Source organism: Amaranthus tricolor, chromosome 13 (genome assembly GCF_026212465.1).
Source record: "Amaranthus tricolor cultivar Red isolate AtriRed21 chromosome 13, ASM2621246v1, whole genome shotgun sequence".
Taxonomy (NCBI): Eukaryota; Viridiplantae; Streptophyta; class Magnoliopsida; order Caryophyllales; family Amaranthaceae; genus Amaranthus; species Amaranthus tricolor.
In genome coordinates, this window is record NC_080059.1 from 8607104 (window position 1) to 8623845 (window position 16742).

The following is a 16742-nucleotide window of genomic DNA, read 5'->3' on the forward strand; positions in this document are numbered from 1 at the left end:
CAATTTAAAAATATTCATCCACAACATCCTTCAAAAGCAATTAAAGTTTCATAACCCTTGACAATTAAATTAAATACTTGATTCTCTTATCAAATTAAAATTTTGTAGAGAATCATATATCATCATTTTTGAATCAAACACCTATATAAGGACAATCCTTTAAACAAATCAAATTTTGTTAAAGGATTTATAAACTCATGGATACCTACATTACTTAATCCATACACTTAAAATTTCTTCTAACAAACTAACATCTTGCTAGAGAAATATAAGGCATAAAATAAATACATTTTTAACCTTTGTATAAACTTTATTCTTATAACAAATTTAAACTTTGTTAAAGAATGTAAATCAAGGAAAATTTTGCATAACAGAGATATGATTTAACCCTTTTGACAAATCAATTTTATCAAAGGATTATAAAAGAAAACTTATGTAAAATACTCAATCCTCCTAATAAGTCATAGGATATCATCATATTGAAAGAAATATTATATAATCTCATACTAGAATTTCTTATAAATAAAATTTATAATTAACAACTCAACTTACTTACCCTTTGATTTGAAGATTGAATTGAACAAAGTTTTTTTTTTTTTTTTTTTTTTCCTTGAATACCGAAACAAGATCAAGAAAGAGGGAAAATTTCTGAATTTTTTGTTCACTTTGAAAGCTTAGGAAAAGTGAGGCAACTCAATGATGCTTAAGGATTAATAGGCACTTAAGAGGTGAGTTTAATTATGCCATAATACTCACTTATGAGAGGAGTTACAAACTCCTCCCCTTCCTCCTCATCACAACCGGCCACCCCTTCACTCCCCTCTCATTATTATTTTTTTTTTTAATTTAATTTAATTAATTAATTAAGTCATTATTATATTATTGTTAAAATAAAAAGAACGTTACGCGATAGTCTCGTACGCGATAAAACTCGTTACCGTTAAAATTTAACTCACTTTACTTCTTAAAATTATATATGTGAAATAATATAATTTAATAATACGTATTTATTTTATTTTATTATATTATTTCTTAAACCCGATAAATTACGGGGTGTTACACACGTTGTTATACATTTTATTTTTGATTTAGATATATTTTTTTATGTTAATTCTGCTTGTATGCAGGTGGAATGGACTCCGTACATGACTTCTGCAAGAGCATTGCTAAATGAGCACCCACGCACCGCCTAAATCGGGGGTATCACTTGCTTTGATATCGTCGAGGTATATTTTTCGGAGAGGACAGTGCAACAGCTGGGCTTTGTGCAGGCTATTCCCCCTACTCCTATGAGACCCACACGCTCTACGACCGGCTCAGGGTACCTATTCCGTCACCTTTGCTTTTCCGTCTATTTACACAGAGGCATGGAGTAGGTTCCCCTATTGTGCCCGCGTTGGTGATCAGGCACTTCGTCGAGCATCTGTTCCATCAAAGGCTGATCCGAGTTACATTGACTGGTTCAGAGTGTCCTCCCACCCATATGTCCTCCCCAGTGAAGGATCGAGTGCCGGTTTTGGTCCAGCTGAAAGCATAGTGGAATACGTTAGTTTTTTCAATTTATTTATTTCCTATTATGTGTTTGTGTTATTTAAATGTTGTTTATTATCTTGTTCACACCCTTTTTTTATTGCAGTTTCTAAATGAATGGCCGAGTGTAGTCACTCCATTACTGAGATTTCCTCCTGTTGCGGATATGAGCCCCGGGAAAGACAGGTTGTTGATCCATACATTGATGATGTTTGAGATTTATTTGCCGAATGACAAGCTTTTAAGGGGCATGGCCCTTCATAGACTGTTTGAGTTCGTATATTATGCAGGGGCGCTATTGGAAATTCAATATATATAGGGTCGCAATAAAAATGTTCGGGATTACTTTTAAACTTTTAATTTAATTTTTTTAAAGTGATAATAGTGTTATTAAGTGAGATTTAAGTGTGTTAAACAAATTTAAAGTGCAGGGGTATTTTTGTCATTTTATTTAAGTAGGGGCGACAATAAAATGAAAAGGGTGGCGATGAATAATAATACTCCCTCCGTTCCTAAATGTTTTTCCACTTTGGGTATTTTACGGGAATTAAGAAAATTAGAATCTTTGGTGGTAGTGGGTATTATTTTAATATGTAATAGTGGGAAGTAATGATTGTATTGGAATAATGAGAGAGAAATTAATTGTAGATATAATTAAATAATCAAAAAAAAATCTGATTTTATTGTAGAGAGAGAAAGTACATGGAGGGAAACTAATCACTTTCCAAATTGGGAAAGTTTACAATTTTGTTTCTAAAAAAAAAGGAGGGAATTAGAATTACATGTTCAGCAGTAACAGAAGTATTAGAAATACATGACCTTGCATTGGCCAAATTAGAAATACATGGATTAGTAAAATGAATAATTACAAGTACAATATCCAAAAAAATGACCTTACAAATTCCTAATCAGCTTATTTAAGCTGCTGATTTAAGGCATGAAGCATAAAAATCAAAACAGCTGCTGATTCGGTTACTCAGGAAGTTTATAGGAGCATGCTCATAGAAAAATTAATTCCAGCAATTCTTAGAAAATGGCCAAGTGATGGTCCATCCATAATTTTCATCCAACAAGATAATGCAAGGGTTCACATAACAAATGATGATCCAATTTGGCAACAAAACAACAGGCAAGGGGGCTTTACATTCATTCTAACTCAACAACCACCAAATAGTCCCGATTGTAATATTCTAGATTTGGGTTTTTTTAGGAGCATACAATCACTTATGCATAAGAAAATGCCAAAGAACATGAATGAGTTAATAAAAGCAGTGGAAGATGCATTCGAAGACTTACATCCAATGACTTTAACCAATGTTTGGATTTCATTACAACACAACTTAAATGAAATCCTAAAGGTTAAAGGGTCTAATGACTATGTTCAGCCACACCTAGGGAAGAAAGTTCAAGAAGACAATGGAAGGTTACGAATACAAGTGCGAGTACCATCACAATTGGTTAGGGAATGTGTACGTTTCCTCAACCCAAGCACAAATCAGCAAGGCACACAAACAGTAAATGAAGATGCTGCACAACATAATCAACAAATACTTGAAGCATATGATGAAGCAGTGGAAGAATCTCAAAGACGATTATAAATTACATCCCCTCAGTTTATTTTTTATCATCATCAAAATTATTTCTATAAAACTTAGGAGCAACTAATTATGAAATCAACATCAAAATGGAAATTTAAGGTCATGCATATGTATTTACGTCATTATATAATGATCAGTTCAGTTTTTTTGCCCCCTGATTCATCATTGAGGTGTTTGAACCTCTCAGCTTTTTAAAATTTCAACAACAAATGACGCAAATTACTGTACATGAAAAAAAATATCATATGATGTGTCGATTGTACACAATTGCTACTCAACCAAGTAATTATAGATAATTTTTCAGATTTTAAGTCAAGTAATTGCATAAACACATCACAGGGGTTTAAAAAAAAATTTCAAGAACAGACTTCCAGAAAAAATAAGACGAAATCAAAAAGGTTCAGAACAAATCCAACATCAAACATCACAAAATCAAACAAATCCAACAGCAAACATCACCAGCACTTATCATGAGTGTAGAATTAAAAGGAAATTCAAGAAAAAATTACATAATTCACGTGCGTTTTTTAGGATTTTTTTTACCCCTTGAAGCAATAACTTCCTCAGGAGTGTCAGGGACAACCAAATTAACTTCGTCTTCATGAATCTTAGATGGAGTTGAAGGATTAACATGAGATGGAGACTGCAAATAATACTCAAGAACACTTTGTGGTAATTCTTCTTCAACATTAGGAGAAGGGGTAGAATCACGAAACATAGATGTAGCATCATCCTCCATCGCCTTTTGATATGCCTCAAGATCTTTTTTAGTCCATTTAAGAATTTCATTTGAATAAGAGTGTGACCTCCCATTAATGGAACAAGAACAAAATTCTCCACGGTCACACAAACCGTCATAAAGGTATGATGGTATGGTGGAATCACTCTTAGATTCGACAGTTGTCATGGACAAACAAAAGCTTCAAACAGTAACAATGGAAGTCGAAGAAGAAAGCAAAACAGAGGGCTTGAAAAAATCAAACTCAACCAAAATTCACAAAACGAACATCAAAATGAAGACCAAATTCCGATCTACATTTTAATGCAGTAAAAATGGAGTAAAAATGAGGAATGAACAGGGGATAAAAGCTAAGAAAGCCATGGAAGAAACTCAAGGAAGAGAGAGAAAGCAACGGCTTCTTTTGGGGAGAGGAAGCAAAATATAATGATGAAGTTAAATGAGACTGCACACAAACCGTCATAATAAAAGAATCCAAGTAATAAAATAAAATTATTTAGGGTAAAAGAGGGTATTTGAGGGGTATAAATGGAAAAAAAACTTTCCAAAAATGGAAAGTATTCTAAAGTGGAAAAACTTATGGAACTACCCGTTTTAGTAATGTGGAAAAACAAAAAGGAACGGAGGGAGTACCCTTTAAGAATTTATAGATAAAAGTTCTTGAGCTATTTTTGTGAGAGCCTATCCTTTGAAGAGACAATCTTAAAATAAGAAACTCATATTTTTTTTTCTCTTTAATTTGTATTAATTGAGTTATTTAGCCTATATATCTGATGTGTCTCTCAGAGAGATCATCTCTCACAATAATTTGTGAAATTTTTATTTTTTTTGTTATGTTTTGTTATGGATTTGAAAGAAAGATAAAATAAAAGTCTAACCAAAATTGTAACGCTCTTCTTAAGACTTTTATCTAGGGATTTTATTAATTTTTTTTCGTTCACTATTTTCATTCCCTTTAAATAAATAAAGACTTAAATTTTTTTAGAACAAAGTCTCATTCTCTTCCTGAAATCCCATGTGCCAAACGGTCCATAATGAATACTAAACGGTAGGAATGAAAATATTTGCAATGTAAATTTATGTGATATGTATATGTCATTTGTATGGTGATTAAAGTTTGATCATAAAAAAGTTTGTTCCCAATTTTCCATTGCTCACTCACTTAATTTTTTCTTCTCTCATTTTTAGGTTAATTGTTTGTAGTATTGATGCAGGAAATGATAGACAAACTTTTCTCACACTTATCTTCTTTACTCACTTATTCTCATTTTCTCTCTCCTCTCCTTTCAATTAATCAATAGGAGTTACCAAGAATTAATCAAACATTATCTTTGAAGAAAAAGAAAATTTCAAATTCTTGAATGTATGGTCATATTATAAATTGGGTATCAAATATTTGGAAAAATGAAATTTTAAATGATTTGTAATTGTAAATTGAGATGCTTCACAAAAAGGATAAAAAAAATTGAAAATTTGTTTCCAGGACACGGTAGAAAGAACAAGAAAGCAGAAAGCAGAAAGAAAAAAGGTAAGAATTAACTAGATAGTTTGAATTTTTAGACGTTAAAAGTTTGAAGTTTTTGCACCAAGGTCGGATCGATTTGCTGAAACCCAGCAACTGAAGTTAGATTATTATATTGCACGACAAGAAAATTATTGTAATTCAAATTAGACCCCAACGCTCATGCCACATTATTGTAAGCCAAGTCTGGCCTTATTTTTTACTTTAGGCTTACCTTAACACAGTGGCCAAAGTCCGTAAGAGTGGTGGGTTGGGTAAATGGGTCAACAATTGATTGAAAATGGAGATTAGGGTCGTTAGGTGATGGTAGGAGGTGGTAGGTGGTGGTGGATGGATTAGAATAGGTGGTGGGTTGGGTAAATGAATCAACAGCTTTTTTTCTTTTTTCTCTTTTTTTTTTTGTGTTTTTAAGTTAGCAAAATCAAAGGTAACCTGTGTAACATGATGTAAGTCATTTGGCCCATTCATTGCATATAGACATCAAAAGTTAGCCCTTTGTAGAATAAATTAAAAAATTAACCCTTTATTTGCAAATGAGCTAAGGTTAGACTTTTAAATATGGTTTTTTCTTAATATCAGTTTTTCCTTAATTTTTTTGCTTGCATTTATTTGGTGTTAGTTGACTTATCCATATAAATCTCATCTTATTTAAGAATTTTTTTATATTTAATTCTTAATATACGCATAATTGTTGTCAACATAAAAACATGAAAAAAAAAAGCTCCTTCATTTTGGATGGTTGTATGGATTATAATTTTTTTTTGTCTATTTCACGTCGATTTAGGTAGTTTTTTTTATGTTGTTGTTGCTTTGACTAATACAGATTTTGAACCATTTTGTCGAGCCACACAACCTTTAGGGATATTACATCCATAACCTCTACAGACTTAAATAGGCACGATCCAAGCTAAGGAAGATTTAGATGCCCATGTATAGCTCTTCAAAAAAGCTTACTTGATCAAAATGAAAAACAAAAACTAATTTGAACCACATTAGGATATGTTGTTCAATGGGTGGTGTGCTTCTGACCAAACGCAGCCAACTCAACATAAAATTTCAAGTACAAACCACAAAATCGAGTCACTTTGCTTGATCCTATCGGCCGAGCCACCTCCCAAACCATTGATTTCTCTATAACACACCGCCTAAATGAAGCACCCCCTCACAAAAGTTATCTAGAAAACTTTTTACTGATTTCATGTAATTATTATTAATTTTCAATTAATTAAAAATATTTGAATTTTGAGAGTGTTTGCTTACGGTGGTGCACTCAACTCCCATGAAAGCTATAACTTATAAAACATGTCATTTTACCAAAAAAAAGTATTTTACAAAATTGAATTCCTTTTTTGGAAAAATAGATAGTTTTATTTGGTTTTTTATTTAACTTTTAAATTTACTATTTTTATTTTTATGATAATTAACCTATAAAAATTGATGGGAAATTATCAATGGTATTCCTAAGTTTTGGTATTTTATCAATAGTACCCCTAAGTTTTTTTATTATCAATTATACCCTCGTACTATTGAACGTTTTACAACCATAACCTTTTTAAAACTTTTTCCGTAAAAAATTGTCCAAAACCGTTAACTTTTTTTCTTTTTCTTTTATTTTTCAAAACATAAAAGAAAGTTAAAGATTTTAAACGATTTTGGACAGAAAAAGTAAAAAAGAGTTAAAGTTGTAAAACGCTTAATAATACAAGGGTACTATTGATAAAATTTGGGGGTACCATTGATAAAGTGTCAAAACTTAAAGTAACATTGATAATTTCCCAAAATTAATTATGATTTCAGCTACAACATTATGATTTATGAGTAACCTTAGAGTTAAGTTATATTCATAGTTGGGGTTATGCACTAACTATCTATTTTCATTTCACACAAATTTTGATAGAATTGTTATATACTCCTATAATATCTTTGCAAATTATTTATATCCTTTTTTGTCACTAAATTATTTCATTCCCATTATCTCCTACTACTTTGTGCCTAATACCATAACTGATCTAGTATTTTTGGTATGTTGTAAAAAGGAAAAAGAGATGATTAAAACTATTTAGTGAAACTCTTCATAGTAAATTGACAATTTATATAGAGTAATTGCAAATTTTTTCGGCCCATATTTGAATTGATTATTGTTAACATTTCTAAGGTTTATATATTCACCTTATTTGTTTATGACAATTGGATATAAATTAACAATCTATATAGAGTAACTAGTATAGAAACTCGTACAATGCACGAATTTATGAGTATAAAATATATTAAGATATAACATTAAAAAATAATACAAGTGTATATTAATGTGATTAAATATATCGAATATTTGACGTTTTTAAAGCAAAAATCAAATACTGATTTATATTTAAATTATTTATTAAGAATTTTTTTTTCCATTCAATTAAATATATCAAATTTTAAATTATTAGATATATAGAATTTCTAAAATAAATTATATTTTACGTACTTTAGCTCTAATTTTAAAAAAATAAATTTTAAATTAGGTAAATATTTTCATGTAATCAGCTATTATCCACTAAAATAATTTCATTTGTCAAGGCTCCTTAAGGATGTCCTTTGTCATTTTTCAGCACTTTTATTAGTATGTACTAGTCGATAGATACTCGTGCCTTGCATGGAGATTGAAAAAATATTTTTGATTTAATTATATCATTTTAAAAAAATTAGTTTACAAATATGTTTTTTTATATGTGAAGGTTGTTGGTTATTATTTTAAACATTATATATACTTCATATTGAATATATATATATATATATATATATATATATATATATATATATATATATATATATATATATATATATATATATATATATATATAAATTATATATAAGAAACTATATTAAATTATAAAATAAATAGAGTGAAAAAGTTATATAAATAAATTTAATTTAAATAAATTAAATTAATATTGTCTTTTAAAATCATACAAATAACCCCAGACATCATCCCCTTGCTTATCCACTTTTGGAGAGTTGGTGAAGATGCACTCACCTGCTATCAAGGATTGCATCATTTGCTTCGAGCAACTCTAGTAGCACCAAGTCTAAGGTTTATATTTTTCACATGCTATCTTTTTTTTTATTAAAAATATGTGGGTGCTTAGATTCTTACTCGACTTCTTAATAATTTCTTGTAAAGTTTCATTATATAAATTGGAATACAATTTTATAATAAAATAATAATAATAATAATAATAATAATAATAATAATAATAATAATAATTGTTATTATTATTCTTCTTCATGTTATTATTATCATTGATGACCCAAAGAATTTAAGATATTTTCTGCAAATATTATACGCTTATTAACTAATTAAAGATATTGTATTTATAGAAATAAGACAAGAACTTGTTGACTTTTTAAAAATTTGGCAGATTATTCAATAATAGACAGTCGTTACATTGCTTCAAATTCAATATACTAAATTAAGAAACAAATATTTAATTAAGAGCTAATTTATCATATATATTACCAAATTTTTATGGATGACCCAAAGATTTTTAGATATTTCAGTAAAAGTCTTGTCAGATTGCATATATAATATACTAAGAATGAATTACAAAAGACAATTTTTAATTCCACATCAGCATGAAAAATAAGTAGAAAATTTTTTACATATAATCTAACACATGTTAAGACTGTTTTTTATTAGTAGTTTTTATAGATAGATGATTGCAAAATTTTTTATTATACGACACAACTTTGTTACTAACTTTAACTTAAACCTTTTAAAGTGATTTAAAATAAATTTTTGGATCATACCATTCACCAATGGGTAGGAAGGTTCCAAAAACGAAAAACAAGTCCCATGGCGATGACGCAAAATTTCCAAAAGCCATATGTCCTTTCAAGGGTAGAAGGTCAAACATAACATCTTATCTCCCACTATGTATAGAAGTACATTCTTGCTCCCCCTATTCTAATCAAAATTTCCACCCGCTGATTTTGAATTTTTGAATTTTTCATAAATATTTTTTTAAATTTACGTGATAATTTTAAGCTTTTAACTTTTTTATGTAGTAGATAAAATATTTAAATTTTTAGTTAAATTAAGTATTTATTTCAACTAAATTTCAAAATATGTGTTTAATTAGGATGATAATGACATTTTTTTTAAAAAAAATATCATTACGCTGGGTAAAAATTACGTTAAGTTAACAAAAAAAAAATTCCTTTTATCTACCATGTGGAAAAACAAAAAAGTCAAGATTACCATGTTGATTAAAAAAAATTTATCTACCACATAAAAAGCCAACAATTTAGGGTTACCACATGAAATTTCCCAAATTATAAAAAAATAATATATAATAATTTTACATTTATATGAATCAAATAAATCTCAATTAAATATATCTTAGCTTATAAATAAAGAATAAGATACAAATTAAGAGTAATTAATAACTAATAAGACAAAATTTAGGTAAAATTTAGTGAAAAGAAAAATTAAATTGAAAAATAAGACAAAAAGGATAAACTCGGCTCCATAATTCAGCATTAGGATGTCTATGAAGCAAAACGCTTCTCCTGACATCCACAAGGAGAAATTGAAAACAACCAGGACTAAGAAACGAGAACTGTTGTTTACAAATGTTGCTAGTAAGTTTGTTACCAATGGTTAAAACGAAAATAGAGTATAAGTTGTAAATGAGATTAAAATGACCGAGAGTTAGACTATTGTAAAAAAGAAAATAGTGCAAAATTAATAGGATAAATTCAAATAAAAAATAATACAAGATAAAAGAGACCGTATATAATAAGTACTTTATACTTCCTCCGTTCCATATTAGTTGCAACACTAGAAAATATGACATTATTCATTCAACACTTTTAATTTGTGATTAATAAATCTATAAGTTAAAATATAGTTAAGTAAAATCTTATTTGATTTGTCTTATTGCAAAGATTATTAATATTAAATTTTATAATTTTTTATTATATAATTAGAGATATTAAAAGATTGAATTAGTATATTAGATTACCAAAAAACAAATATTGCAAGTATTTTAAAACAAAGGAAGTATTTTACAAGCAGTTAGTTTCTTGAGAGACCGTCTCTTTGAGAAACGTATCTCAAGCCCAGCCCATTGAAAATTAATACCTATTTATGTATTCTTAATGCCTACTTACATTATCCTTAATGCTTACTTACTATATTCTTAATGCCTACTTTCATATTTTAAATGTCTACTTACATTAATCCTAATGCCTACTTACAATATTTTAAAACATATATAATACGCTGACCCAATTAAAAATGGTCTTTCAAAGAGACCGTCTCACAAAAATTTGCGTTTTACAAGATATTTATGGGTAAACCCTCCTAAATTAATGCAACTAATGGATGCAATTTTACTGGATCAGAAAAGTCTACGTACATAGTAAGTTGCGACAGATGAAAGCAACTATTAATATTATGATAATTCAAATATCTAAGAATAATAACCAAAAGAAATATCTACCAGAAGCAATAATCAACACGTTTCCAGACACCAACATTCACAATTCAGAACAATCTCTTATTTGCTTATTGTTGTGAACAAGCAATGCAATGCAATGTCACCCTCATAAGCTAGGGTTACATTATTAAAAATATAAAAATTAAAATTGCACTTCAAACCGTTTTTTCTTACATGCCCCTTGCTCAATCCAACAGTACCAATCAGCAGAAGCCTCCATGATGCTAAATTATATTTAATTAGTATTAAGGAACAAATATATCAATCGTGATACGATAACAATGTGGTTATTATAATGTCAAATATTAGCCGAAAGCATGAGATATCCTTTAAAAACGGCGCAAAACGGAAGTTTTTTAACAATTTCAAAACGTGGTAAATATTGATAACGCAACTGACCAGATACGATGCGATCTAATTTTGCACTATGGGAAGAATATTACCCCTCGTACCAACTAATCTAATGCCTAAGCAACACCAACGGATGCTAAAGCATAAAATAAACTCCAAGAATTATCAAAAAAAAAAAAAAAAAAAAAAACTCATGTTTTTAAACTCTAAATTAAACTCTATACCGACCAGCATCAAAGTAGACTTCAATCCCAGATAAACTAAAAGCCTTAATACATCAGCCCATGTTGTATAAAATCGGCTCACGGTGAAATGACCTCAAAACAAAGTTTCTATTACTGGGTTACTCAACCCAACTACGAGGCATGTCTTTGGATGAGACGGTCTCATCAAAAAATTTATCTAACCACATTTGGGTACTAGAAGAGTTCAATTATTTTCGCAATTGCTACAAAAATTTGCATAAAAGAGCCAATTCAATGATTTCACAAACTCATGATACAATGCTAAGCTAGTCATGAAAAATGTGATGCTGAAACACCATGATCGAAGCGTAAGGCATTGAATAACATATGAACATCCTAGAGTTTGGTGTGTTTCAATGGAAGAACATGAAGTATGTCAAACCAAACATGACAAATCTATACCAAATTTACAATATGATTACATTATGATTTATGAGGAGCAGCAACAGCCATATTCCACCGGGAAAAAACTGTGATCATAGTTTATGACATCAACTAAAGCAAAGAAGGTAAAAAGAAGCATGTTATCAAACCTGATCTAACAGGTATAAAGGGAATCCGACACTCGACAGACCCTTAAGTGAAAGGAAAGGGCGATACCTACTATACAAATGAGAGCTCTACGAACTTTTGCGTTTCATATGGTGAAGAACACCCGGTGTTCCTTCAAACAAATCAGCCAAGTACCCATCTAAATCGTCGTGTGTGTATTTAATGTACTTCCCAGCATGTCTTGTGCTCTCTAATTGAGGACCAAACCTCCCCAAGAACGAACGATACGCAGGAATAACCTTCTCGGATATTGATATACGAAGCTCGGTCCTAAGTTGGGGATCTGGGACCTTCCAAGCAGTTTGAGTCCTATAAATTTCCTCAAAATAAGCATTGAAATTCTTGAACCTTTCTTTCAAAGCCATTTTAAAGGCACTACTTGATCCACCCCCAAGACCTTCATCCCTCAAACAAGCCAAGACCTTACTCCAAGAAGCTCTAAGGTAATTAGTAGCATATTTTCGAATGATCCCACGACGCCTCTTTACCCAATCATCTCCTAAAAGCTTTCTAAGTTCAGAATCTTTCACCTTTTGCAATACATAAAGTTTATTATTCATCAAGAAAATACATTGCATTGCACTATCCTCATATAATTTAGCCTTTGTTTCAAGGTTTGATTCTAAACAACTTATCAAGGACATCAATCGACGACCAAGGGCAGAAATTTCCCTCACTTCTTCTCCATCAAACCTACCTTCTGATTGTTCTCCTTCATTTTCTTCTTTTACTTCATCAGTTTCTAACAGATTATTTAAAGTATCACTATAATCAACTAGCAATTTAACATAATTCATTACATACCGAGCAAGTGGGTGAATCTCCCCTCCATGAACAGGCTTCCTGGATGCTTCACCTTTAACAGCACTCTCGAACTCGAAAAAAGTTCCCTTGGCTGCTTCACCTAACCCATCCAAAACACCTCGAGCCTCAGCACAAACAAACTCCCCTGAATCATCACAGAATAAAGCCCTCAGATACCGCAAAGTATCATTCAAAGCTTCGTGCATATCGAGTATTCGAAACAATTTCTCAGGGGATCTCTTCCCAATGGCCACAGCTTCACCGAAATTCAGCAACTGCAGAACGCAGCCTTTAGCAGTTTCTACGAAACAAACCTCTCTAATTAAACTAGATTCAGAACCATCGAAGATCAATTCACAAAGGTGCTTCTCCCCAGTAAGAAGAACCCTAACAAAGATCTTAACAGCTTGAACCCATTTCTTCATTTTCTCATCCAAAACACTCCACTCAATTTTCTGCACCTCTTCAATGCTCAATCTTTCAACCCCTAAATTTGCTAAACATTCTTCAAGTGCTTCTCTCCTTACGCTGCTATAAACTTGACAACATTCTTTTTCGTAGCCAGCTCGAATCATTCGATCGGAAATCTCACGAAGGTCAGAAATCACATCAGGATGAATTAAATCAACTGAAACATCACCAGCTAAACTCCCTCCTCTTTCATGAAAGGGATGATTAAAATTTCCAAATTCCTCATCGACTAAATCGCCGTCATGTGAAGCAAACGAGAGGGTTACCCGATGAATCGAACCGTACAACCTGTCTGCATCAATCGGAACAGCACTCCTTGAAAGAACCCTACGAAGCTCTTCCTCAAGTTTAGACATAGCAGATTGAACAGCAGATTCAGCACGATCCGATAAACTAGGGTTTTCTTGGACCTTAAGATCGGAAATCAATTCAAGAATTTCATCAACAGCAGCAAGAAATTCACATGAATCATCAGGAGATTCATTAAAAGGATTTTCATGGCGGAGTATGATATTTTCAGCAGAATCAAGACGGGAAATCTCAATAGAAAGAGAATCAACGTTACTAGTAGAGGTACTAGGGTTTCCACCGCCGATAAGGTCAGAAATATTGGAGAGACGATTATCAAAGGTAGAAAGAATGAAAAGCATATCATCAGTAACATCTTTAGAGGTTCTAAGACTCTTGACTATCTGTTGAGCTGTAGCAAGCACCCTGTCTTCACCCTCTACGGTTGTCGCCATTGCTAGGGTTTCCAAGCTTTTTTCAATTAAGAGAGAAGATGGGAAGACAAAGCAAGAAGAAGAGAGAGGAATGAAGCCGTTTAGAATTGTTGGAAATGTACACTTGCACAGGCAACTTGTTTGTTTCTTATTCCATTTATGTTTTTATTATTTATTTTTAGTTTAACAAAGTCCAAAGTCTTTATTTATTTTTTTATTTCTTGTTAAATTGTATTATTATAATTATTTATATATTTAATTATTATTAATTATATTATATGTAATTAAAAATCATAAAAAATTAATTAAATATTATAAAAGTATGTAATTAAACAAGCATTATCATCATACCCAGTGTATCCCACCCATAGAAAACTATGGTCAGGGTTTGGAGAGGAAAGGATAGTGGCAACTCATACCCATAAAGGAGAGCGCGGCCAAAGAATCCCTCGATTCGAGAAAAAATAAGAGCAGTCTCTGTAATGGCTAGGCCGAGTGAGGTTGAAGCTGACTCCACATGTTTGCATCACATCGCCAGGCGTGACCCTTAAACATAAAAAGATAAATACAATGCAAATATAAATAAAATAAAGTCAAAATAACAATTAAAAGGAAACAACAACAACAACAACAACAACAACAACAACAACAACAATAATAATAATAATAATAATAATAAAGCGAGTAAAAGCCAGAGAACAAGAACACCGACTATTAAGTGAAGAGCAAATCAGTAGTCTAAAGCATTGATAAGGCGCCTCCAACTACCCCTATCTCGGGTCAGATCCACAAAGAGGTGTAACTCGGGCATGTCAACTTTTATTTGCTCATCCCAAGTTCTCCTAGGTCTTCCTCGACTCCTCTTACCCTCTACTATGATACTTTCAATCCTTCTTAATAGGGCGTCGAAAGTTTTTCTCTGCACATGTCCTAACCATCTCAATCTATTTTCATGCATTTTTGTGGAAATGGGAACAACCCCTAGTTTGCCTCTAAACTCTTAGTTCCTAATTCGATCCATCAATGTGTTCCCGCACATCTACCTCAGCATACGCATTTATGTAACTTTCATCTTATGTTCAAAAAACTTCTTTACGGATCAGCATTCTGTCCCATACAACAAAGCAGGTCTGATTTCCACCAGGCAAAATTTCCCTTTTAACTTACTTGGGAACTTCCTATAATATAGCACCCCGGTGGCTGCTTGTCACCAGAGCCAACCCGCATGTATTCGATGATTGACATCTCTGTCAATCTCCCCATTACTCTGAATGATCAATCCCAAAATACTTGTACTTGGTCGTTCTCGTAACAACATCTTCACCAATGTACATCTATGGCTCGCCAGTCGGCGTTGTCCCACTAAAGTTGCAACGCAAATATTCGGTCTTCGTACGGCTAATGCGCAACCCTTTACCTTCTAAAACTTCCCTCCACTCATCCAATTTATTATTAACCTCCTCTTTAGTCTCTGCAACAAACACGATATCGTCAATGAAAAAATCATGCATCACGGTACTGTCTTCCAGATAGATTTAGAAATATCTTCCATAATTACCGTAAAAAGGAAAGGATTTAGTGCCGTTCCTGATGTAGTCCTACCTTAACCGGAAAAGACTCTGTTATCCCCACCGGTGTTTGAATGTTAGCCGAAACTCTGTCATACATATCCCGTATGACCTCAATGTACATTAATGATATACCTCTAGCCTTGAGGCTATCCCAAATAATGCGTTGTGGTATGTTGTCATATGCTTTTTCTAAGTCGATAACCACCATTTGCAAATCCTTCTTCCGCTCTCTTAAAAAACACCATATAATTAAACAATCCAAATAAAAATTTTCATGATTTTATTATTTCTTAAAAACAACCAGAATATTATAAAAATATATAATTTAACGATCCAAATAAAATTTTACATAACTCCTTTATTTCTTAAACAACTGCAATGTGGAGTATAAAATAAATTTGCATAACAAATAATTTTAATAATTATAACGTAGCAAATGTGAACTAATACCCCTAATTTAGGTTAGACAAAAAAGCCTCCTACTAGTAATAGTATTGGGTGTGTATAATCCGCGTATATATTCCTAATATATTACATTGCTCTTATATTATTTTGCACAAATAATTTTTTACGAGCTATTTTTGTAAGATATTGTCTTTCGGTAAAACGACTTTATATTAGTAATTTATATTTTCATAAATCATAAGTAATATGCGTGAGTTGGACTATTTAAGCCGTATATAAGGTGTGTCTCTCGGTAAAATCATCTTATATAACAATTTGTATTTATTTATACATTTTAGTTTAATTGGTCATTTGTTGTCCATATGTATTTCAAATGGCGGAAAAAAGTAATACTCTATATATTTTCAAATGTTTTTCCTATTCACTTTTCGCGAATCCCAATGTAAATTTTAAAATCAAATAATTTTAATTGTGAGTTTTTAAAATTTTTAAAAAGTTGATATTTAGAAAGCATATATTGAAACAAATCTAACAAGATTCCATATGAATATTTTTTTCTTTTATAGATCGAATAATCGATGAGAAATCGTAGTCAAAATTTAACACTAAAATTCATAAATTCTATTTTAAAAAACATGAAAACAAAAGGGAGTATAAATTTAAAAAGTAGCCCTACTACCACCATTTAATTTTAATAGTTAACCTCCTTTAGCCTTGTAAGTGGATTGTTTCTTTTTTTCTTTATT

At 31.1% G+C, this 16742-nt stretch overlaps 1 protein-coding gene across 1 annotated transcript; it reads right to left on the minus strand.

The window, feature by feature from the left end:
* Nucleotides 1-11847: 11847 nt before the first annotated feature.
* LOC130798220 (exocyst complex component EXO70B1) lies at nt 11848-14161 on the minus strand. Its single transcript, XM_057661120.1, has one exon. The coding sequence runs from the start codon at nt 14039-14041 to the stop codon at nt 12092-12094; it is 1950 nt and encodes a 649-aa protein (XP_057517103.1). The 5' UTR covers nt 14042-14161; the 3' UTR covers nt 11848-12091.
* Between the last annotated feature and the right edge of the window lie 2581 nt (nt 14162-16742).

Bases quoted from the DNA above. Each gene is read 5' to 3' on its own strand.
- LOC130798220 (XM_057661120.1), bottom strand. From the start codon at position 14,041: ATGGCGACAACCGTAGAGGGTGAAGACAGGGTGCTTGCTACAGCTCAA.